The sequence below is a fragment of the Hetaerina americana genome, unplaced genomic scaffold (genome assembly GCF_022747635.1).
Source record: "Hetaerina americana unplaced genomic scaffold, ioHetAmer1.1.p SCAF_26, whole genome shotgun sequence".
In the NCBI taxonomy this organism is placed as follows: domain Eukaryota; kingdom Metazoa; phylum Arthropoda; class Insecta; order Odonata; family Calopterygidae; genus Hetaerina; species Hetaerina americana.
In genome coordinates, this window is record NW_027286830.1 from 3,568,709 (window position 1) to 3,595,742 (window position 27,034).

At 35.7% G+C, this 27,034-nt stretch overlaps 1 protein-coding gene across 1 annotated transcript in view; it reads right to left on the reverse strand.

Moving 5' to 3' along the window:
• The window catches only part of LOC139689625 (ATPase family AAA domain-containing protein 2-like), a 56,265-nt gene that overhangs the window by 15,891 nt on the left and 13,340 nt on the right, over nucleotides 1-27,034 (reverse strand). The window contains exons 6-18 of the mRNA XM_071586796.1: nucleotides 26,745-26,841; nucleotides 26,185-26,397; nucleotides 21,339-21,564; nucleotides 19,175-19,428; nucleotides 18,919-19,067; nucleotides 16,688-16,936; nucleotides 16,130-16,342; nucleotides 11,069-11,238; nucleotides 8,754-8,979; nucleotides 7,061-7,246; nucleotides 4,676-4,811; nucleotides 3,791-3,947; nucleotides 43-530 (exon numbers count right to left, since the gene is read on the reverse strand). Of these exons, the coding sequence (XP_071442897.1) occupies nucleotides 43-530; nucleotides 3,791-3,947; nucleotides 4,676-4,811; nucleotides 7,061-7,246; nucleotides 8,754-8,979; nucleotides 11,069-11,238; nucleotides 16,130-16,342; nucleotides 16,688-16,936; nucleotides 18,919-19,067; nucleotides 19,175-19,428; nucleotides 21,339-21,564; nucleotides 26,185-26,397; nucleotides 26,745-26,841 (2,764 nt within the window). The remainder of the gene's footprint in view (nucleotides 1-42; nucleotides 531-3,790; nucleotides 3,948-4,675; nucleotides 4,812-7,060; nucleotides 7,247-8,753; nucleotides 8,980-11,068; nucleotides 11,239-16,129; nucleotides 16,343-16,687; nucleotides 16,937-18,918; nucleotides 19,068-19,174; nucleotides 19,429-21,338; nucleotides 21,565-26,184; nucleotides 26,398-26,744; nucleotides 26,842-27,034) is intronic.

Genomic DNA, 27,034 nt, shown 5'->3' on the forward strand with positions numbered 1-27,034 from the left:
TAAGTTTATAGGTAACTATTAAAGAGCATATTCCAGACTCACCTTGCAATGGACTGGGCACAGACATCTGCGAGTTTGAAGAGGCTTCCAGTTTACTTGTGGAACTTAATATGGAGCAGTCATTGGGGAAATACAATGCATTAAGATCAGGCTCATTAGCTTCATCCTCACCAGCTTTGGCCTCCACACCATCCCCATTACTTTGCTTTGAGCGCCTTTTTCGCTCTTTATTTATGTCACGGCAATGGTCCTCAAAGTCAGAATCCATCTCTGCCTTTATTAGTGCATATGCAGTATCACGAAGTGCATAAGCTCTATGGCGGATCAACTTATCTGCAGGATCACGGTCAGGGTTATATTCTAAAGCATTGCGGCATATGAGATCAATATCTGATAGAAAGTCTCTAGCGCACTCATACGCATGTTGATCTATTTTTGTCATCATTGTCTCAAGATCCATGGGACATTTTATGATTAAATTATAATCTGGTACTTCCTCCACATCCACTGGTTTTGTGAACATGAAAAACCTGAAAAAAAATACGGAGAATGAATAATTTAAAGACTGTCCAACATTACCTGTTATGGCAACTATGCAGAATCATCATTCAACATCAATCTACATGAAGCAGACAATCATATTCATATCATTTAACACTATATTAAATTAGCTGTCCACTTTGAAAAAACATCTTCCGTTTAGAGCCCATGTATAATCTTCTGATGTAACAACTTTGTTTTTTTTCTATATAATATAAGACACTTAGCTCAACAGCTTAGCTTAAATTAAAAAAAATTGTTGTCTCAGGCGTAACTTTGTGGAATTTGCATAACATATTGAAATGTAATGAAATAATTGACTTTGTAATTCCACACAATGTGTGTGGAATTACAAAGTCAATTATTTCATTACATTTCAATAGCTTAGCTCAAGGACGTTACCCCACCAGCCTTGGTGGCTGCAGGGTAGTGTCCTTGTCTACCAACCCAAAGGTTGCAGGTTCGATTCCTGCCTGAGTGAGTTTTCCTCCATCAAGAGCTTAGGTATTTGCAATTGTGTCCATTCTTATATTAATCATTGCTACTAGTCCGATGTTAAGGCCAAGAAGTTGTTTTGGATTAATACTAAATAAATAAAAATAAAAACCGTGCAACTATCTAAGAAAGGTTTCATTCTGAATGCCAAGAGAAATATAGGTAAATTTCTTAGAAATATTAAATTATTATTGCCTTGATTTCAATCTGGATCGGAACAGCCTGGTACTTGCAGCAATTTTACAACACTCTAGCCACCAGAAGAATTTCCACACACATGGTAATTTACATATATATTGCCTCCATTTGAGCCCATGCAAGTTTGGCCAAAGAGGCATTGGTGGGCATTCCAGACCTTCCCTTTTCAACACACAGCATGTGATCCTCTATAGTGTGGTTTGAAGTTTGATGAAGACATATCATCTAACCCTGCATTTATTTTCTGTTCCACCATTAAAACTTTAAATTTCCACCAATATATTTTAGAAATTTACTCAGTTGAGTTGCAAACATGAAAACACCACATAAACATACTGTTTTTAACCAATGTACAACCATTGCACCTTTTTCCCGAGATACTGCTGCAGAATACAATGGAGCATATCCTGAACAAATTCTTTTCTTAACTCACTTCTACTCTTGGAAGTTCCCAGTTTAAATGAATGAACCCATATTCTGGCTCTGAGCCCCTTAAACCACAGCACATCACATCACACAAAGATCAGAAGAGGAAGTGTTTTATTTGCTTATTTGCCTTTAAAGACCATATGGTATTAGCTGGTTCTCTCCAACATCCTTTTACCAAAATGCCATTTTTGCTTTATACGTTAATGCTGTACAGTGGCTGCATAACAAGTAAGGAATTAACTACATTATCATTTGCAAATGGTTTAGTTTGTTTCTAAAATTAATTTGTCCAAAAAGGAGCCTCCTTTTAAGGAAAGTTAAAAACAAAGTTATGAGAGACAGAAGAAATATGAAAGTGGTCTGAAAATATCTTGGCCTCACCCATAGACGGCATCACTACTAGCAAGATTTTTTACTCTCATATTGGCAAAGCTGTGAGTAAGTACCACGGAAATTCCAAGTGATTACATCCAACAGTTCACTGTAGGCAGCCATTTGAATCAGTTGTAATGTGTGTGTTATAAGAAATATAAAAAAATCAAGAATTGTGTGCTGATAAAATTTTTTGGAAAAGTAGTTTTAATGCCAACCAAAATCCATTCTAGGATTGTAAATTTATTTGGGGGCTTTTCTCCTTCAATTTCCATCATGATGAAATGGGTGGTTAAGTTAAAAGGCGGCCGCGAAAGCATCCATGATGATCCTCCTGAAGGACATCCAAAATGTGCAATCACACTGATAATCATGAAAAATGTGCACAATATGATTTTGGAAGATTGGCATACGAAGGTGAATGACATTGCTAAAACTGAATGGATACCAAAAGAATATGTCCGATACATTTTGCATGAGGAATTGCAAATGACAAAGCTTTGTGCAAGAAGGATGACAAGCACTGTGGATCCAAAACACATTCAAATGACACTTTCCAAACAGTGCTTGGTGCACTAGACAATAACGGGAGTGATTTTATGAGTTAATATGTGATGACGTTATGTGTGAAAACATGATTTCACAATTACACACCAGAATTGAAACAACAAACCAAGCAGTGAATAGTAGCCAGTTCTACAACTTTGAATTTGGCAAAGATGGTGCCATTGGCGGGAAAGGTCATGGCGTTGGTTTTTTGGAATGCGAAAGAAACTCAGTGGATCAACTACCTTGAAAATGATAACACAATAACTGGGATGTACTATTCTAACCATCTAATGAAACTTGATGCAAAAATTTGTGAAAGTAGACCAGGATTGGAAAGGGAAAACACAGTTTTCCATCAGGATAATAGACCTGCCCACAAAAGTGACTTGGCGATGGGAAAATTGAGGGACTTGCACTATAAGTGCTGGAGCATGCACCCTATTCCCTGGATTTGGCTCCCTCCAACTTCCACCTCTTCCAAAAACTCAAAAGTTAACTCGCTGGTCAATGTTTTTTGTCCATTCAAGAAGTAATGGCAGCTGTAGACAATTATACTGTAGCACTTCCAGAAGAGCACAGCAAAGATGGGATAATTGCACCGTAATTCCACTGAATGATATCATTAACATTGAAGGCGTTGAAAAGTAAAACTTATTTGGAAACAGAAATTGTCCTTCTCATCTTCTAAACAAGAACGTTTCAAATCACCCTCTTAGGATATAATACAGATCAATGATACAATGTGCCGGAACGATGTGCAAGGGCTTGGAGGGAGAGCATGATTACACTTCTTGGAAATACAGTATGAGTCAGCTTGTGACAGCACTAAAAAGGACAGAGGAGCATTTTGGATAAATCTGCCGGTCATTTCATTGTTGAACATCAGCTGGATGAGGACATAAATGGGCGGATGGCAATTTGATTGAATGGTTGCAATATTTCACTATTCACAGGCTATATTGGATGTTGACGAAGTGTTTTACAAGAATGTTATCAGAATATTCACTTTTTGTAACCGCAGAATAAAATTAATTTTTTTACTTATCTTTATTAGTCATTTATTTAAATTTTTAGTAATTCAGATTTAATTTTATTGCCTGCAAACAGGAAGTGAATCTTACTGGTAGGCATTCGGTGTACAGGTTTGAAGACAATAAAAATAAAAACATGAAAGACTTCATGCCTGTGGTAAAATAACAATACTTACTGCCTGTTTCTAGCTAACTTTGCACAAATCTCCCTCAAGAATATTCGAAGTTCACGGAGTGTTACTTCTTCCTCTTGTCTCTTAATTAAAAGTTGTTCATCAGTCAATTTCGGAGGTTCTGGAGGTGGCGCCACAGGTAATTCTTCCAATTCACCCACTATTGACGAGAATTAATGATATAACATTGAATAGCACATCAATGAAATAAATTTAAATTTAAAATGATATTCTGCTGATGTATAAACACCTACTGTTTACCAATTTATAGTAATCATTAGCAATTTGTTTTCAGTCCTTGTTTACTAACTATTCAATGCAATAGATGCTTTTTGTCTTATCAAATCCTAAAAACATTGAATTATGAACTATTTAATTATTATTTTAATGGATAGATGAACAGCATTAAAATTTTTTGTCCATATAATGAATCCATAAGAATTTTTTTGGCTCTATAATTTATAAAATAAATATTTCAGATTGAAATTTTTTGGCCACTTCAATTGCAAATAGTAAGATTTAATTGATTTTATTGGATCTAGTAGTGGCTGATTTCAGGAGAAACTTTTTTCAACACAAAAAAGAATTTCAAAACAGACCACCTCAATAGATCAAGTTTTTTTTCCACATCACATCTAATGAGATTATACTCTTCATAAGTATGATTTGTCTCTCACTGTCTCAATTTTTTTATACAGTTTTCTATCTTATATGCTATTTTATAATGAACTCAGTAGCTTCAGCATATCAGTTTACTCATTATCCACTTTGCAGCAGAGAGAAAATTTACATTTGTTCCAACACAAAGATTGGAATTTCAATTGAATTTTTAAAAATTAAATTGCTTTCAAATATATTTTTATCACTTGCTAGGAAAAGACCCCTTACCTTTTCTGGATATTTCTGGAGGAGGCAAAAAAGTCCGTTCCAAAAGTAAAGGCTTAAAGTAGTTCTCTCTTTCGATGGCTGAAGGATTTTTCACAGTGAAAACTTCGCCTCTATACTTACTAAAAAGTTTGGATAGCTGAAAGAGAAATACATCACTAATTAATAAAAATAGATTTGCCAAAAATCACAACTTGAAATGAACTGTATAATAGACAGTACAATTATTTTCAAGATTCAGAGAAAGAAGGAGTCTATAATAACAAAAAGATATACTTTAAGGTTAAGAAAAAGTGACAGAAGATAGTTACAAGCTACACATAGAAATTCTAGAGTTCGAATGGCTTCATAGATTTTAACTGAGGCCAGAATTTGAGGAATTGTGTAAATACCTACTATAGGTATAAAAATATCTTTTCGGAATCCTGAATAAACACTTCATTTCAATGCCCTAATGTCAGTTTGCAAGAAAAAATCAATTTGAACTCTTGAATGTACATTACATTTCATAGCTGGATGAGATGACCATCATATTTTAAGCCCATAATGAGAAAATATATTGTACTTAAAGCAATATATTCATGTAAGAATAATATACAAGTATTGGTATAAAAAAAACTTTTTCAACTTGTCTCAGAAGCAACATAGACTACGAGACTTCATTTACAAAGTTCATTCCAAACTGAACTTAAAACATATGCAATTCCGGCTACAAGGTTTACAAGCACTAAGTATCACCAGTTAGTAAAAAAGGACAAAATTTACGAAGGAGTAAAGTGACTACCATACATACATTGTCTGTATAATATGGTCCAATTATTTTCAAAAGGAAAGAAAATAAGAAAAAATGAAGTTTTAATTTGATAGTGAAAATGATCTATGTAAATATTTATACAAATATGTATTACATGAGAAAAATAATATTTAAAAAAATTGGCGGGTATCAAAATGAATTAAAATGATTAAAAAGAGAATACAAATCAGGATTTGACCAGTGCTATTCATTAGTTATTCTAAAGTCTTCATATACCAATACTACCTATAATAATAACTTATTGTAACACTTTTCCACTTGATAAAATTTTGTTTTACGACCGGGTTTCAATGTATTACATCATCATCACGTAACAAAATAAAGTTGTGTGCCATCTTATATACATTTAACATTCTGGAAGGAGGGGAGTGGATGTGGTAGGAAATGAGGGGAGGAAGGGAGAGAGAGGGGGAAAAGAAGGGAGGAACCTAAGATCACGCAACACTACATCAATGATCGCCAAACACATACTAGAGACCAACCACGCCAGTGAATTCAAATTACTAGTGCTACCTGTATTAAATAAAAACAAAAAATTAGATGCACTGGAATAATTGGAAATTGTCCAATGAGTAAAGAACACCCCCCTCCTCAATGACATGCAGTTCACTTCCTCCTCCTCCTCCTCCCTCCTTACCATCAACTTTCGCTTGTAAGCATTGACAGCATGTGACACCCAACCACCCCCTGCGTGTTCCCCCCAGTGTGTGAGTTCAGTGCAGGGTATTCCACCGCCAACGTTCGTTCCCAAAGGGCCCAATCACCTGGCCTGAACTCTAATCCTCAGCCCACATACTGGTGTCGCACCGGCTGCCGATGGGTTATTCATGACTGCCGCCATCCACCCAAGTGGACCAATTTGCGCTTAAAGACTCTTTGTACTGTTTTAAAAGGTAGAAACTATATCCCACTATCCTTTGCAAACGTTTCCCTTCTCTTTTCTCCCCCTTGCTCCACCCTTCTCTTCCACCTTCTATCTCTCTCCCTTCCCTCGTTTCCTACCACATCCACTCCCCTCCTTCCAGAATGTTAAATGACGGCACAGAACTTCATCTTTTTACCTGATGATGATGTAATACATTGAAACCTGGTCGTAGAATAAAATTTAATAAAGTGGAAAAGTGCTATGATCAGTTATTCATTACGTTTGAGTTTCACCACATCATGCCTGAAGCTACTCAATTAGTACCTGTAATAAATCAAGCTATGATTTATGATTTTTGCCAGGAACTGCCTTTGGCTTTACAAAAAAATCTAATTCAGTAGGATCAAAATCATGAGGTTTTAGTACAATGAAGATTTATATTTTTATCATTCTAAAAAGGGAAGAAATTCCTATAATTATACTCAAAGATATATAGTAATTATACAACTTGAAATTTAAAAAAACCTCAAAAAACTTCAACCAAATGGGAGAAATATTCATGACATAATCACTAGCTGCCTTCTGCCAGGCATTATAACAATATTAATAATTAGTTTAAAAAATTAAGGTAAGACAATATCCAAATTGAAGCCTAATATAATATTAACAGAAACTTTTACAATTTTAAAGTAAATAACTATGCACTCACATTATTAGGAAGATGCTCATATTTTGTTTCAGCAGTGGCAAGAAGAAGTAGGCGAGACCCTGGTTCCATATGAAGAAGACGAGAAGTGAAGACAGCTTGCACCGTATCTTGTGCTAAATTCCACCATCTCTCTATATTTGGCATGTATATAATGCCAGGTAAATTCCGCTGTGCTTCCCTGAAAACCTAGAATACATAAAATATAAGAGTTACAAAGAAGTATAATTTATTCAGTAATGTGCAAGTGCCTTGATCCAAAAAAGAACCACTTTAAAGCAACACCATTTTATTAGACATGTAAATCATTTACACACACATGCCATTTTATATATTTTATACTCATAAGGATACTGATTGCATGGTAATGATCGCAATTAAACTCACTTCACAATTAAAAACAATTAGTGGCAGGTAACCCTCAGAATCTATGAGCTTTTTGAAGTAACTGATAAAGTTCTCGGCTGCCGTTGACTCAGAGCTTGCTCCTTCACCATGCATCACAATGCCGTGCATAATGGTTCTTCTTGTGCCATGCACGGCTCCCCTAAAAACTTGTTTGGCCACGGCTGATCCTGGCAATTAGTAGTAGTAGTATTTGGGGAAGGTGACCGACAGCTGAGGTCATTTGCACCATTAGGGATGGACATGAATGGATGAAGGATGGATAGAAAACCGGCGTAGACATTTGCCTACTCTTAAAAAAGGCTCCAAGGGGTCCGCAGCTTAACATCCTATCCAACGGACAGCGTCCTCACACAAAGGGCCCTCTACAAAGCACCTCAAGTAGGGTTCAAGATACCCCTGAAAAATATTCAATACCACCAGCATTCGAACCTGGGCCCTCTTGGTTGAAAGCCAGTATGATAGCCACCGCCCATTTTGATCCCCTACTGACATCTTATTAATGAAGTTGGGGAAAATCACTTTCCCCTTCTCACAAATGATATTCTCCTTAATGGTGTTGCATTGCAATTCCTTTCTATTTATGCATATGAGAAGTAACCTTTCAACATCATTGAGAATATGTAACCATTGCATATCTCCTTAGTCTAGTCCATGTTCTTGAAGAAAAGGCCAATCAGTGATGTTGACCAATTGCTGATACATGAACATCATCAGCCACTCTCACACCTTGTTACTGATTTTCAACGATTTTACTTTTCATTTCTACTGCTATTTTTAGTCTCGTACGGCTTTCTTCTTATGGATATTTCTTCAGGTCATTTCTAAAATTATGCACAAAATATTAATAAACTTGGCAAAAAAGTCACTAATAATATATTTGAACACGAGTTTGTAAAATGTATGAGCACTAGCAACGCTACGATGCTAGCAGAATGAGTGCTAGAAACAAACTGCAGTAGCAGACACTCACTGAATCCAATATTTCCCCTCTCCTTATCTCTTTTTATGCAGAAAGTTGCTCGCTAAGCGAATTGTTTATGGGACCAACATTTTTGCTCATTATGCAAACTACTCACTGTGCAATGTTCCACTGTACAGAGATTTTAATATACACAAAAAGCATGTGTAAATGCATTACTTTTTAATATGAATTTTTGGCAGCCTGTATCTTAAAATAATTGTCACAGTGTAATTACAGTCCTAATGGAAAAGAAAATACTAAGTGTTGAAAGCATTTCATACCCTCAGCATGGGTAAATATTTAACTATACGATGAAATTTTACAAACCTGAATGACAGCTTCCTCAGGAGATCTTCCACACTCCTCATAGAGGGTACAAATGTCTAACACATGGAACCTCATATGATCAATGGAATGTAAGAGTGCTGGAGCAAGGTGAACTGTTTGCCCTTGGAGAGGATCTCCAATAATCAGAAAATGGGATGGGTGTTGACTAGCTAGCTTTGCAGCTATCAACTTCCGCTCATTCTCTTGATCAGTAAAACCATTTTCCCTAGAAATTGAAATTAAGGTGTGAATTTAGATGTACAAAAAAACTAAGTAGCATGTAACAAACGATACATTCTTGAGCAAAGTGAAAATGACAACCTGATGGGTTGACTTGAAAAACAATGCTATGACCCATATTTTATGGCAACTAATGAAACTTGTGCACTCATCAAATACAAAATGATTCTTATTGCTGAAATATGAATTACTAGTGTAAAGTGATTATAAAAACAAGTGATCTGACAAATAAACTACATATTTTTAGCTTGTAATCACAGTTAATACCAGCATGAATCATACACCCATTTGAATACATCTGAATCATACACTGTGATCTTTCAAACTAAATTAAAATTAATTTGTTCTTTATGGTATGCTAAGAGAAAATAGTATTATGTGCACATAATAATCATAAATTAGCCATAATCTCAGCAATAAATTTTATGGTAAAAAAGTGTTATACACACATGCATAAATTAAAGAATGAAACTTCAACATTATTAATATATTTTATTCAGCTTCCTACAAAGGATAAAATAAGTAGCATGGTGAAACAATGTAAAGCCATGATATAAAAAGTCTCTTGGGTCTGGAGAAAATGATTGACTAAATTCAGTCTTCATTAAATCTTATTCCTCAACTTTGAAGCTCTGCCTTTCTGGTGGAGAATGGGGTTAATACTTGGAGAAAAGGGAGGGGAATGATGTGGGATGGACAGACTTTGATTTACCAAATGATGATAAAGAATTTGTTTGAGCAGAGTTCAACACTCAAAAATATATTCTTACAATTACCAAATTACTTCATTAATATAATGAAGAGTCAATTAATGTCAATTAGTAATTGGGATTCAACCATTTAATGTAGGTTTTGGGTGACATAAACCAAACATTTAAACATTTCTTAGCTTTGTCTAAGAAAAACTGACACCCCAAGCCACATTAAACTGTTTTTCAATTTTACATCATTTCTACCTTCAATCATTTCCCCTTCCTCACCCCAACCTCATCTTTTTAACATTCTCTCTTCTATCACATACTTCAATTTTCCTTCTGCAAACAAAATGATTTGCATCTACCTTTCCTGTCTCTTTGGATTTCTTTCAACAACCCTCTTTTCTGCCTAACCATTCCTACAACTTCTTTGATGCTTTTCCTTTCCATCCATAAAATTTTTTCATCCTTCCCCACACCAACTCTCAAAAGCCCCTAATCCATGCTTATCATCTTCCAACCATGATCGTGTGCCTCCTAATTGTATCCTAAGGTCCTCTCTATTAGCATACTCATAACTGCTATGGCATCATGGATGTATCTACTTTTCCTGAGCCCATACTGGTCATCCCCTAAGTAATCAATTGCCCTCCACTACATCACCTTGTTAATGATTCTGGCAATCACTTCATTTTCTTGCAAAGTTAAACCTATTGTTCTATAGGCCCCACAAATGGAATGGTTGCCTTTCCTTTTTTTTAAATAGGAACTAGCAATAATCTCAGGAAATCTTTTAACCTAATTCCTTCATGATATATGATGCTAAGAATTAGCCCACAAAAATCTTTCCTTCCATATCTTTCTAGATTGTTAAGTAGTTCTGTGGGGATGTTAACTATTCGCACAATGCATTTTTTTATGTCCATTCCCCCAATGCCCATTCTATTTCACGATTAAGGATGCCTGGGATTAAGCTATCCCTATCTATGTCACATTCTCTTTCTTTAAGAAAATTGTTTGCCACTCTCATATTTTCATAATTGAGGTTGTTTCCTCAATAGATTTCTTTATGTGGCACCACCACTTAAATGGATTCCCCACTGGGGTCAGATATCTTGGCAGACATCTCACTGAAGAGCAGATGCTGCATGGAATACCTGTTCCATGGCTGGCTCCTACCCTTCCACCCAACAGGCACTGGAGACCCTACTATGAGCAATTATAATTGCTCCAACCTGCACAACTAGGAAGTCAAAAAGAAAAAACAAACCTGCCACCACAGCAATGTTGTAGTTCATGGCGAGGGCTAGAGTGATATACCATATATAATTAACTTCTATGACCTCCTCCAAATGAAAAAAAGGGAATTAAATAACTTACATTGTTATGGCCCAAGGGAAAACATCAAAGAGGGCCTTCCTAAGAGACATCAAAGAGCTCTCCAAGAGAGGCAGGATCACTGCAGAGAGACTGTGAGCAGGGCTTCTGACAGCCCTGTGTGAGGCAGGCACAATCACAGATTTGGCTTCCATAAAGTCACACTTTTGAACCTGTAATTAAGTACTTTCTTTAAGTAAAAAAGAATAATAATGATTATAAGAGAAAATAATTTTCTCAATCCGTCCATCTGTAGGTACCCAAGTACTGGTTGAAATATAGACTAAGCTTTTTTCCCATAAAAAATGTTTATCAACCATTTGCGTAGACACTTTTTCCCCTTCCATTCCTTACCAATACTCTTGTGCCAAGGTTAACAAGTAATAGATTTTAATCCATTAGAACAAATTTTCCTGCAGGACTCCTTTCATTGACACACGGAATATATAACTTACAACTGCACTCATAAATTTTCTTCAGCACTGCTGTGTATTAACTCCTGCGCAAAGGAATGCATACATTAACCAATCCTTGCGGAACATAGTACAATTACTAACATACCCTTCGGAATGATGAAAAATTTATAAAGTTATAATAATATATTTCATCTATATATATAAAGGAGATGTTTGTTTGTATGTATGTAATTTGTTTACTTTTTTGCTGTCATAGAAACAGCATTTTTCCAACTATGCCAGCAGGATACTTTTGCAAGAACACTATTGTATTCAGAATTGCCGAGATATTATACGTGGAATACATCAAGGAAAGTCTTTTGTATAAGAAAAATGGGCAACTTTGATCCTGAGAATAATATTTATTCATGTGACGCATTGGGCCGAGTCCACACAGTCCATCCTAACAACGCCGAATGTTATTTTTTAAGAATGCTTCTACATACCATTAGAGGACCTCGCTCATTTGCAGAATTAAGAACGGTAAACGGAGAAATGTGTGAGACATTCAGAGAAGCTTGCCAGAATTTAGGGTTGCTAGAAGGAGATCAACACTGGGATGACTCATTGCGAGAGGCCAGTTTGATTTCTCTTCCAGGACAAATCCGAATTTTGTTTGCCATCATAATAACCTCCTATAATCCATCTAACCCAAAAAAAAATGTGGGAAAAATATAATGAATCAATGAGTGAGGATATACTGGCTAAAGTTTGAAGGGAAAATCCTACTTTGGATATTACGTTTAACTCCGACATTTTTAATAAAACTTTGATTACTTTGGAGGAAAAGTGTATCACCATGGTTAACAAGACTTAAGTGGAACTCGGTCTTTTTGCACCTGTACAAGATCAACAGGGTGTATTTTATCCAGATTATATACGTGAAACTAGCTACAATGTCTTAGACTTAGAAGCATACATCGCGGATAAAAAGCCACTTCTTAATGAAGATCAGAAATTCGCGTACGAAACAATAATGGATCAAGTAGATAAACAAGAAGGAGGTATCATTTTTCTTGATGCTGCTGGTGGCACGGGAAAAACATTTTTAATTAATTTAGTTCTCGCTGAAATCAGGGTTCATGGAGAAATCGCTCTAGCCGTTGCATCTTCAGGTCAGCGACATTAATGGAAGGAGGAAGAACAGCCCACTCTGCCCTTAAGTTGCCACTTAATATTTCCCGACAAGAAAATCCCACATGTCATATAAATAAAACAAGCGGCCAGGCACAAGTTCTTATAGAATGTAAATTGATAGTATGGGATGAGTGTACGATGGCTATTAAAAAATCTCTTGAGGCCCTCAACGCAGCACTTCAAGATCTTAGAGGAAACTGCAGTTTAATGGGAGGAGCTCCTGTGTGGAGACCTCCGTCAAACTCTGCCTGTCATTCCAAAATCGACTCCAGCCGATGAAATTTATGCCTGTTTAAAACATTCTGTTCTATGGAATCATATCCAAGAAATTAGCCTTAAACAAAACATGCGAATCCTCTTAAGAGATGGGAATGCTCAAAATTTTGCAAATAAACTTTTGGAGATTGGAGAAGATAGATTAGTTATTGAAGCATCTGGTATGATAAAATTGTCATCAGATTTATGTGTATCGGTGAAAACTGTCCGCGATATGATACAAGCAGTCTATCCTAACGTTAATCAAAATTATAAAAATTTAGAATGGTTGCGAGAAAGAGCCATTCTTGCTCCTAAGAACGATGATGTTAATGAAATTAACAAGGAGATACCAGCCATGCTGCCAGGAGACGTTGAGAATATAAATCGGTTGATACCGTAGTGGATGCTGACGAAGCCGTCAATTATCCAACGGAATTCCTAAATTCACTTGATCCAGCTGGATTGCCACACACGCCTTATACTTAAAGTAGGATCTCCAATCATTTTATTGCGAAATTTAGATCCACCAAAACTCTGCAATGGGACACGATTGTGTGTGACAAAATTAATGAAAAATATAATCCAGGCAGTCATTTTAACTGGAAAAGGAAAAGGTGAAATAACTTTTATTCCACGGATACCTCTAATCCCAACTGATCTTCCCTTCAACTTTAAAAGATTACAGTTTCCAGTCCGGGTAGCTTTTTCAATTACCATTAATAAATCACAGGGACAGTCTTTAAAGTTTTGTGGTGTTGATCTAAGATCGCCATGTTTTAGCCACGGGCAACTTTATGTTGCTTGCTCCAGAGTAGGTTCGCCTAAAATTTTATATATTCTTTCTCCTGGATATGAAACAAAAAATGTAGTATATAAACAGGTGTTAAATTAAAAGATTCTTAAATTTGTATGAAGTAGTGTATTATTGTACTTAATAATTTGTTGTTTTTATTTATGTAGTATATTTATATTATTGTTTCTCCCTAACACGTGCAAAGCCGGGTATTCAGCTAGTAATAAATTAAATAAGAGGGTCATCCGGAAAGTAGTACCCGTTCGTGAAATAAAGACACAAAAGTAAATATTAACAAACATAAAAAATTTTATTTGAAAGAGGATACTTTAAACTACTTCTCAACATAATCTCCAAGCAAATTAAGGCATTTGTCATAACGTGTGACAAGTTTCTGTATTCCTGCTGCATAGTCCTTCGCCGCCAGCTCATTGAGATACGCGAGGGACCCATCTTGCACAAATTTTTGCATAATGCAGATGGTGTTTAACAATTTCATGAACAATTGTTCGAGAAACATTGGGAAAATGCTCACAGATGTCATCAATTGTGACGCGCCGATCGTTCCTCACGAATTCGTCAACTGAGCTCACCAGTTGGTCTGTAATGACAGACGGTCTCCCCGAACGCTCATCGTCGTGTGTGTTCCCCCTCCCCATGTTGAAGTTACGACACCACCGCCGAACAGACGACTCGTCCATTACATTGTCTCCATACACCTCCTTTAATTGGCGATGAATATCACATGGGCGAACGTTTCTTGCATTGAGGAATTTAATCACTGCCCTCACTTCACAACTGGCGGCGTTCTCAATTTTTTTAAACATTGTAAACAATCACAGAAACAACACAGGCAATGCTAGCGTCACGCAACTTGGCTCAGAGAAGGCAGACAAGCCACTGAAGCTATCTGACCTCGTCCAGCGGCTACTCGCGTCGTCAGCACTTCATGCGGCACGAACGGGTACTACTTTCCGGATGACCCTCGTATTACCAACGGAGCATCTAAATAAGATTTAATACTTGATTTAAATAAAAAAGATCTTTGAAATATGTTCATTGAGCTGAGGATTGAGTTAACAATTGGTGAAAGTAGAAGCATCGACTTCGAGACTGCAACTCAGCAGAAAGTATCAGAGTTGAACAAACTTCTATTAGGATATAATATAGGATATAATTCTACAGCATATCCCATAGAGAACAATGTCATACAGGATTGTGGAGCTAACAAAGATTTAGAAAACAAAAAAAAATTGGGAAAACGTGCTCGGCCTCCGCCAATCAGAAGGGACCCAACATGACCACCGAGGATATATAAACCGGCACCTTCAGACTGACATCATCGGCCCTGATGACGATGGAAAAGGATTTCATCGAAACGTCGGCAGCGATGGAGATGGAGGAGATTACCCGGATGAAATCCCGAGAAGAATTCACTGCCATCATCCGCCGGGAGAAATTGAAGTCCTACATAACAAAGATTTACTTTTTTAATAATCACAAATGCCGATGAAGTGAGAATCTTCAACCACTATACCAACAATCTGGTATATCAAAGAGTCCTGAGTGCTTCAAATATGCAAAAATGTTGCCCGCTAGATACATGGAAAATTTCAAAGCATGGCTCACCGAAATACTTTAGGATAAGCTATTACATCATGAGCTTAGAAGAAAATTAAGGAATTACAATACATAATTGCTGAAGGAAAGCAGGATTTTAGGTTGACAGCAATGAAGTAATTCCAGTTGAAGTTATTTATGATGATGATATTATAGATGACTTGCGTGCGTGTGTGTATGTATATGTGTATATATATGCTATATATATAACCTTTGTCTGAAAAACAAGTACAATTCAATGAATTTTTCTGAACAATATCTTCATAAACAATATGCCAAGAGCATCAAACTTTATAACCAATAATTTACAACACTTAATGCCAGACTTATTTAAATGGAACTGGAATGACGTTTGTTGCTGAAAATATTATGATTTCACCTGTTCACAGTGAATATTCAGCATAAAAATTTAGTGCAGAAACTACAGGTAATTAACAATTATTAATCATGTGAAATGTTTCATCAGAGCGAATTAAATTAATGAAGAGTAAAAACTAGGAAATTCAGACAAGATACAAGGAATACTTCTGAAAAGTATACAAAAGAAAATTTGATCAACATGACATTTAAGTTCAATATATCGAGAATACCTCAATTTGTTTCTTTTTTTAAACCTTCTCCACAATTACAATTTATAATTAGCACTACTGTAAATAGGATATAAAAATGGAGCACCAATCTCTGAAAGCACTTACATATTAGAAGCTTGAGTGAGTAACCAGTATTCCCAATTAACAAGAAAAAAATATTGGAGCCGAGTTGAGAGGATTCCATCTTACAGATGAATAGATTTTTGTTTACCTGCACAGCACTAGAATCAAGTAACAACTTCTGACTGGATCTGTAAATCTGGGGATATTTCCTTTGTAGTGCTTGAATTACAGCTTCAGAACATAAGGCCCTTAAGTCAGAGCCACAATACCCTGTAGAACCTTCAGCCAAGTATGACATAAGATTGTGAGCAGGAGGCTGTGTCCATTTACTAACATGGATCTTCAAGATCTCTTGCCGTTCCTGAAAAGAAAAGTGTTTCAAAAGTAGATCAAATTGTCCCTTCTCTATTAGCAAATAGAGATTTATATTCAATCACAGGCATTAACATTCTAGGCATTTGAATGAACCATGCTAGGAATCTAAACTGGTATCAATGAATCTAAGTCAAGCTTTAACACCTAAAGAATCCATTTGATTGGGTTAACATAAGGTTGAGGGATAACTGATACAAGTTTAAAAAGAAAATAACATTTGAACACTTTGTGAGTTGTGAATACATGAACCAAATAATTAACAGTTGATGTCAAAGAAGAGCCAAAAGAAATAAAGCCTAAAACAATAAACTTGAGAAGATGATTAACCCACCTTACGAGCTGGAAGAGGGAAATAAAGTTCACGGTCAAAACGACCTGGACGACGTAAAGCAGGATCTATAGCATCAATCCTGTTTGTTGCCCCAATGACCACAACCTCACCACGGTTGTCAAGACCATCCATTAATGCAAGCAAAGTGCTAACAATGCTAGCGTGGATCTGATCCTGACGTGACGATCGCACTGGGGCAAGGCCATCTAACTCATCAAAGAATATGATGGAAGGGCGCATTTGGTATGCCTGAAAAGTCAAAAATAGGTGCATTCATGCCAAGTTTAAATAAATCACAAGTCGTAACTAAGTTTTATGCAAGGACAACTATATCTAGAATTTGAAAACAGCCTCATAATAAACAAATGACATGATTTGTGAAACTATTCATAATGCCAGAAAATATAATTAGACAAATGTAATTCAAACAAGACCAAGCAATATTGTGATAAACATATTTACACCTTCAAAGTCTGAGCACAGTAAATATTTAAATTTCAAATACAAATGCGTATATTTCACACAGTCATAATATAGTACTCCCCGATGAGTTCACTGCCGTAATTTGGTAACAAAATGACACTGGGCTCTGAATATGAGAAATTTACAAATGTGATTAAATGGACAGTAAAAACCTCATTATTTCATCACTTCAATATCCAAGTTCAAGAAGAACATTTAAAAATTAAAACTTCCTTATTTTCTATTCATAAAATACTAAGAAACCTAAAAATTTTAATTTTTCCTGCACATTTTCTCTGTGCATTTGCCACTGCGAGCTTTCAGGAAAACAATAAAACAATGAATGCCTATTGATTGGTGTGAATTAGTTAACTGTGGTTTTTCATTCACTTGCCAAAACCTGCAAATCGGAGCAAATACTTTTTCAGAGCATTTTTTAAGTATTTTTTCCAATTATTTTCTTTAGCTTATTGAGCTGAGATTCTGGGTCATCAGCATGCAGAGAAGGTACAATTTGTTTAGTCCGCACCTCACCAGCACTTCAATATTTCCTATGAGCATTCTCTACAATAATATTGGTATATTATTATATGTTCGAATTTTAGTTATTGCTTCACCTTTTGATTACACAGTCTAAACGGTTTGAACAAGATATTTAATATATCACATACATTATATTAACATGGTAGATAATAATAACAAGAATTAAAATGATAGATAAACATGAAACTTAAAAAAAAAGCATGAATGGTCTTTCTACCAGTCAATACTCTTCATTTATCTCCTCAAATTGATGTCTTGAAAATTAATAATTTACTCAAAGGAAATTTAGATTTGGACTGGGCCTGTGCTAGTTGTAATTATGACTATGGTCCAGTTTCTTATGTCCAGTAAACTTAGCCTAGCTCATCTATTATTCTCTATGAACTATATACCTCTTTGCAATGGAAAAAAGACATGAACAACAAAGAATTTTCTATAGAATCGCTGGATAAGAAAACAACAGTATGCTCTATTTAGATTCAAGCCATTAGTCTCTCTCTTATTTTTACCCTAACCATGCAAGTGGGTGAGTTTTAAAGAAAAATTAAAACACTTTTTCCTGCAATTTACACTTTTTTGTCACTTGAAAGGTTAAAGTACTGGCTTTGAATGGCAATGTGGCTATATTTCTAATTACCAGTATCAAAAAGCATGCAAGACCTCATAATTTAGGTTGTCAGTACTCCCAACTTTATATTACATGATTTCAAATTATGAAGACTCAAAAGACAAAGTTTTACTATATTTTGGCTTTAAAATACTGTCTCCCTTTGGTTGATAATATTAATTTCTCAAGTGAAAACTGACAATATGGGAAATATTCATTATGTCTATATTCATTCTAAGGGAATTATGGGATTAATTTGTTTCTTAATAACATTAGCATTTCTTATTCCATGGTTACCTTTCAATGAATAACAATAATAACCAAAGCAATTAAAATTAATTGAAACATATGATGCATAACATATTAAATGCTAAATAAAAATTCAAAACAACTTATGATGACAAGAAAATTCAGCATTAATTTGTGAGAATAAATGTGACAATGATAATAGAAATGATGGGATTCATTGAATCAGCTGGGAGTAGCAGATTCAACAAGAACACAAATATTTATGTATTGGATATCTCATAAGGGAGCCCTTCAAATACATTTTATCTCAAATGGAAGAGCCACACTATGACTTCACAAAAGTAGAAACATCGTCAAATATAATAATTACCTGCTCAAACAGTAGCCTTAGTTGACGCTCTGATTCACCCACCCACTTGGAAAGGCAATCTGCACCCTTCCGCATGAAGAATGCCACCCTGCGATCACCTTGACTACATTCATTCGCAAGGGCACGTGCTATTAAAGTTTTTCCAGTACCTTAAAAGTAGAGAAGGTGGCTGGTAAAGCTAGAGCACAAACACGGTAACTTAGCCATATTCATGACTGAAAGAAACTGCACTAGTTTAACAGAGAGAACATATTACCTGGAGGACCATGAAATAATACACCCTTTGGAGGTTGGATGTTAAACTTCTCAAATATCTCCTTGTAAAGCATTGGAAAAACAACAATTTCCTTGAGGCAGCGTATGTGAGTTTCAAGGCCACCAACATGCTCAAAACGTACACTGGTGTCAAGTATCATGGGATCCACATCTGCAGGTGCCTTCTTTGAACCTACGCCACCAACTCCAACCCCTTGACTTCTTCCAAGTGAGGCATAATTTAGAGGCATACACCTAAAATATGTTCAAAATGAAATGTCAAGCCGATTTCAAACTACTTGAGTTGCATGCGAGTCTGACAGTATGAGATCTAAAAACTTTATTTTTTAAGGATAGCACTTTTATTCTAACGGAATTAAGACTAATACCAAAACTACGAATAGCCAAAAACCATATTCGTAGAAGAAAATATTGATTTAAAAAAATAATCAAAATGCTATTGAATTGAATCTTATTTGACTTAAAATGTAGAAATGTCAAAGCGTAAAATTTATTCAGCTTGACCGGGATTCAAACTTGGATCCCTCAAGGTACAACAAGAGTGCTTTAACCAGTTTAGCTACTGCTTGTCACTTCGAAATTTCTGCATTTTACTGCGCAGTAGCAAATGACTCCATTAAAAAGTACTGTCGCAGCAAATCCTGCAGTTCTTTGAGTTTAATTGGCTGAAGTAATTATAGAATCTTAATTTCTAAAAGACATAAATGAAATTCTAAATGTGAGAGGAAACCAAGAAATCATGCATTATGGATCCAATACAATATTAACACTTAACTGACACCCTTTAAATCTAATCATTACAGGTAATACCAAATCTGCCATGATAAAAGCCAACAACAGATTTAAGCACTCCCCTGACAAAGTTCCATCATATTTGGGAAAAAAGTAAATTCTGAAGAGTTTGTGTTGAAGTATTGTTGCCATTTTTCAATCACCTACCATATAATAACCTTCCTTCCTCATAGATACTACGAATCAGCCCATGTAGCCTCTTCCTCCCACATTTTCCTAAACCTTTTAGTAGTTCCGCTGCAATGTTATCCAACCCCACGGCCTTATTTAGTTTCATCTCCCTTAATGCCCTTTCTATCTCATCGTTGAGTATGCCTGGACCTAAGCTATCTTCCTCTACGTCATGTTCCTTTTCTATGTCTAACTTTGTTGGTCGAAGTTCTTTACTATACAGTTCTTCTGTATATTCCTTCCATCTCTCTTGGATCTTTCCTGTGTCAACTATTATCTTATCCACCTTATCTCTAACTGTTATCATAGATCTTCCTTTCTTACTTCCCGATAAGGATTTCACTTTGCTGTACAGCGCACTCATTTCACCCTTCCTCTGCAAACTTTCAATATCCTCACATTGCGTCTTCCACCATGCTTCTTTTGCTTTATTTGTTGCCCCCCTCAATTTACTATTTAACTCTTTGTACTTCATTTTGCCTAACTATGTGTTTACATTCTTCCATGTTCTTCTCTCATCCATCTTTGCCATCATCTCATCTGTAATCCACGGTTTCCTGGTCCTTTCTCCGTTAACGGTTCCTATAGAGAATTTTGTGGCTTTCGATATCCCTTTCTTGATACATTCCCATTTGTTTAATTAACAAACAATATTTAAACAGAACCTGGAAACTGGATAAAAATATCAAGTTGCCAAAATAAACTTTATAGAAAATTATTTTTAAGTTAATTAAAAATAATGCTAATCTTCATTTTTTATGATACTGATCCAACAAAATGGAAACATTTTACTAAGGCTTGAACATGAGCTAGTGACCGAGTTTTCCATTTTGAATGACAAAAACTTCATTTCAATTTGGCAACTATGATATTTAATTGATAATTATCTCTTTGCTTAAATGAAAATAAACAGATATCTTTACCTTCCTATTAATATACGAGTGCATTACACTTTTTTCTCTAAATATTACTTTGTTAACATATTCACTGAATTCCTTTTCGGCAATTGTAATTATTATTTAATAATAACAAAATGAATATCAACTGTTTCAAGTATTTATGAAAGACAACATGTATTTAGGAGACATTCTTCACAAAGAAATTAATTCGGAGTGAAGACTCTGATTACACAATCCTTTTATTTTCTGAACTAAAAGGCCACTACTGATTGAAAATCATACCGATTGCGAGGGTGTGTACCACCACGACCCCTGTCCCCTCGATCTGTTGCACTTGATGAAGATGAGGACGATGAGTCCGAGTCTTCCTCTGGACCCTTACGCCAACGATGATGGCGGTAATGTCTCCTGGAGTGACGTTTGCGACGAATACGACCACTAGGTGTACTTGCAGCAGTTCGGATGAGGTTAGCAGCTTCTCTATACATACTGCGCGTGCGAGGTGGTTCTGAGAAAGTAGAGAACAACATGTTATGTACTAAAGACAGAGCGGAACATCAAAAATCAAATTTCAGGAACACTTTTGGACTGGTAAAAATCGGAAAAAGATAATCAAACATTACAGTAAAATGGATGAAGAGGGTTTAAAATTCATTTGAGTGATGCCTTTCTCTGATTGGCTGGAATAGGTAGTAGTGTCAATGATGTGGGAAATTCTTTAAATTCCCAAAGGTTGAACTGTTTTGTTCCCCTTTAACTTAAGAAGAATAATTTGGACCCTTTAAAAAGCATTTGTCGTCTCAGGCGTAACTTTATTTATTTATTTATTCAGTATACTACCTTGATCAAAAATTTCCCGGAATTTATTCAGAAAATTAAAAATACAAGTTTATTCATCTAAATCTATATTGTCCCCTTCAAAGTAATCCCCATCGACTGCAACACACTTATGCCAGCGCTTGATCCAATCCTCGAAACATTTTTTATATTCGGTTTTCGGTATGTCCATCAGTGCTTCCTGCGATTTTTCCATTACTTCCTCTCGGCTGCTAAAACGCGTTCCCCGTAATGGTTTTTTAACTCGATTGAACAGAAAGAAGTCACAGGGAGCCAAATCAGGTGAATTCGGTGGCTGTTGGATGGTATTTGTTGCATTTTTCGTCAAAAAATTACGAATAATGATAGCACTGTGCGACGGTGCGTTATCATGGTGCAAAATCCACGAGTTTTCTGCCCACATTTCTGGTCTCTTTCGGCGAATTGCTTCACGCAAACGTCTCATAACGCCCAAATAATACTCTTTGTTTACTGTCTGGCCTTCTGGCAAAAATTCATGATGCACTACACCGTTGTAATCCATGAAAACCGTCAGCATTGCCTTCTTTTTTGACTGAAAACGACGTGGTTTTTTTGGTCTCGGCTCATTTGGTGAACGCCATTCACTTGCCTGATGTCTGGATTGCGTGTCGTACTCATAAACCCACGTCTCGTCTCCAGTAATGATCCTTTTGATGAATGTGGGATCGGATTCAGCCTCGCAAATCATGTCTTTTGCGACGTCAACACGGTCTCTTTTTTGCATGAAATTGAGGTCTTTTGGCACCAACTTTGCTGCTTCTCGACGGAAACCCAAATCATTAACCACAATGTCTTGGGCGGATCCATAGGCAATTTTCAAGTCCTCCGCTATTTCTCTGATGGTTAATTTGCGGTTATTGACCAACATTTCTTTTACTTTATCAATTTTTTCACCGACTTTCGATGTCGATGGTCTGCCACTGCGTTCATCATCTTCGATTGACTCACGACCACTTCTGAACCGCTCGTGCCACTGGTAAACGACCGTTTTTTTTAGAGGATCGTTGCCGAAACACTTTTCCAACATTTCCAACGTCCGTGCGCCACTAAATCCGTTTTTTACGCAAAATTTAATACAAGTTCGTTGTTGCAAATTTAAATCCATTTCTGCAATTGTAAAAAATCGCCAACACACACAGAGATAGATGTACTCTTGGCTACGTAACTTTTGCAAATGTCAAGTTATGACACTAAGATTTAAAGGGAATATCAACAACAGATGTACCAATTTAACAAAAAAAAACAGAACTCAAATCGGAACGATGGGAGCGGCACACGGTGGTTATTCCGGGAACTTTTTGATCAAGGTAGTAAGTCATGGGATATAAGTCAGTCAGTGTTATGGGCATGCAATAGAATTGCTTTTCTAAAATGCAGAAATTCAGTTGTTTCCCAGGACATCCCAGGACTGCGAAGCAGTATTAATAGTTTTCAAAGTGAGGAACCATATGACATAGATGGGGAACTAATAAGGCATTTAGGTAAGGGATTGGTTTATTTCATCATAGTCTTGTTTATTGATTTCCAAGGACCAGTATGCTTGACATGACTCATGAGTAAAATAATGCTACACCTAACAGGAGATTACATAAGAGACTTCCAGAAAGAGAAAAATTGGTTAGGGAGTGAACAGCAAAGTTTTAGTAAAAATCTTACTGATAAAAGCGAATTTACCAAAGTATGTCAACACGGTGTGTCAAGACCTATCAGATTGCAAACAATCAATGGCAAAAAAGCTGATACAATTTCAATTGATTTTTCAAAACCCCTCAGATCAGAAATAATCAGAAAATTGACGATCAACATCTAAAAAATTGGAAAAGATAATTATTGAGAAAAGAATTGTGTGCTAGATTAAATACTTTTTATTAAAGAACTCAATGAAGAAAAGTAGGCCTTGTATCACAGCTAGTTTAATACAAGGATGTGTCCTGGAAACACCATTGTTCTGAATAAAACAATGATATACAAAATAAACATAAATAGTCGCATCAGACTGTGTGCAAATAATTGCATTCTTTAAAAGACGATTGAGAACAATTATAATGACCATTTCTCTAGAGAATGATTTTTATTAGATTTTAAAAGGTTCAAAATATTACATAAACCTAATTTTTCGTTTAAGGAAATATACTTTCAAAACAACTGTTAGTACTTGGGGATAATTTGGAATAAAAAAATGCACTGGGCTGCAGATAGACAATGTTATGACCAAGGCATTCCATTGTTTTATGAGATGCTCAAGGGACACAAAGGAGTTGAAGCACAAAATATTTATCAGATCAATCATAGAATATGGCTCAGGTCTCTAGGATTCATATTTTTCATGCCACATGAAAACAATTGAAATACAGCAAAACCCCTTACTTGCTCTCTCCTAGGGGCCCCAAAATAGAATAAAATATGGAAAAATACAAATTACAGGAAAAAGAGAATTTTCAATTTTACATATTTAATTACTGAAGTCATTGGCTATAGTATCATTATCATCACAAATATTTTCAATTGGAATTTATTCATCACAATCAATATAAAATCTGGCCTTGCTAAAGCAGTTATGCATTGAAAAACCCTTAACCTGCTTCCAAGCCCATGATATGTAGTGTAAGGTATCCAGTACGAAGTCAGTTCAAAAAGTACCCGAACGTTTTAAATGTGCCATGCCTCCAAATGGTTATTTTTTAATCTGCTTGATTTTAATAGAGCAAACCAGTGCAGAGTGCCATTAGTGATGGAAATTGGAACTACATAAACTCATAATATCAGTCTGCCAGGATTCATGCTATGAGGTGAATACCTTGTCTGACTAGGAGTTAGCTACATAATTTATACATTGTTAGAACATTGAGGGAGATGATTCATATCGCACATAAATTGAAAATATGAGGAATGAAAATAACCTCGACCCAAATATGATGGATCATGAATAAAGAAAGAATGGGTGGGGCTGACAACTGGAATAATTAGTATCACCTTGATGCAACAGTTATAACAGCGATAGGCTCCTGGATAATAAAAAGCATTGCAACTTGCTTTGCCTTATCAAATGTTATCCCGATTGACATTGGAAAGGCAAGGCGAACAAAGAACATTCTTAATTAAGGGCAAAATAAAAATTTTGAAACAAGTTTATTCTTATGCTGGAATTTGTGTTGATCTGGTGAAATACTTATGGCTTCTACATTGAATACTTAAGTGAAAAATTGTGATTTGATTCAGAAACAAGTACACCAGTGCAGACCTTTGTCTAAAAAGAGAAAATATATCAAGAATTCCAAGTTTGAATTACTGAAAGAGTGGTTTTAAAGTTATAGATCGTCAAATATCCCTGTGAATGTTATCATCATACGAGGAAAAAGTGTTGCACATTCTCACAATGATTGGGAATTGAATATTTTACTGCGTCCCATTGTTGGTTGGATAGGTTTAAAAATATGCAACATATTGTACACAAGGCTGTGTATGGTGGAAGCAGAAATGTTGACATGAAGACTGCACCTTGTTGGAAAGTGTCAGAATTGAATAAACTTCTTGAAGGCTACAGCCCAAAAGATGACTCTATTTGTCAGGTGCTAGCTAAAATAATTCAAACAAAAAGTATTGATAAACATCTTAAGCTATTAGTACTTTAGCATGAATGCTGTAAGCAACCACCAAAATTTCATAAATATTTGCCATATTTGTTGTGCATTGAGGTAAAAGGTCTAAAATTCTTATGTGAATAGTGAGCATTTTGAATAATGCATTATTCCTGGTATTCCAGCCGACTACTTGTGCTTTCCATTTCTATGAAAAGATAGGAGAGGCAATTAGGATAATGATTGGTGCCATTTCACCCTCATAGAAAATATTTTGAAAAGGGCATTTTACAAAAATAAGATACCTCATATAGCAAAATAAACCAGTTATGTACTTCTCTGAAGTAATCTGACAAGAGACTTTGATTCATAAAAGATCTGATAACTGAAATTGAGAATATGGCGATCAGCTTCCATATTCATTTAAAAAATCTCAAAAACTGTTGAATACTATTGGTCACTTACATTAGCATTGTTACATGAAAATGGATATGATTTTTGGGAATTGTTTCTCTCTTTCTCTACAAATAGTTGGAAAACTTGCAAAAAGAATGCAGGATTACTGAAATAACCATTTCAAACCAAATTTTCAACTGTGTAACATAAAACCAAGAACAAGTTCTAAGGATGCTGGATTGCAATGGAATAAAAAACTCGAGCGAGGAACTGGGAAATGAAGCGAGATAACTAACCAACGCTGACTTGGAATCTCTCCACTCTAGGTTTGTTCTGGCGCAGACGATACTTGATAGAGCGAGTCCGACCCCTTCCCCGGCAGCCTCTTCCGAGCTCATCCTCAACACCTTCACCATCTTGCTGCCCTTCTTGCTCATCTGACGTGTTCTCAAAGGCTTCATCATCATCACTCGTGGAATCCTCTCCTTGGGAGTCTGGTCCACTGCCATCTAAAGTATATGGATATTTTCAAGATTTATTAATAAACACTACACTCATGCAGCCATTTCTATGATTCCACAGCTACTTATCCCAAGTAAAAAACAAATTAATACTCCCACACGGGGGACCAAATTGTATTTAGTTCCAACCAAATTTAACTTTCATGGTTTAGAAGGCAAATACTTTATATCAATTGAGTGGGTCAAATAAACATATAACAAGAATATAAATATAATATATGAATACACTGCACATAATATACAAATAGCCAAAGCTGCAGGGTGGGTGGGAGCTAACAAAATCCAATGCTGAAATTATAGCTAAATTATTATTGAAATTGTATACGTATATTTACCAATTTTTCCATGAGATTTCCTTTGCTTGGATTGAAATGTCATTTGCTTAGGTGGACGTCTGTGTCTCTTAACTCTGGTATACATGTCCTCATAAAACTGTGGAAAGATGAAACATTACATGAAAATGGTAGCAGATTATGAATAAAAAACAAGATATAATCAATAATCCTTAAGGGGCAAAAACACTTATCTAAAAGAATGCTCACTAATCAACAGGTAAAATGGGGATAAAATGAAAATCTAAGACTGCACACTAAAAGCCAGTCATGGGTCTATTGTTTGGTTAAAT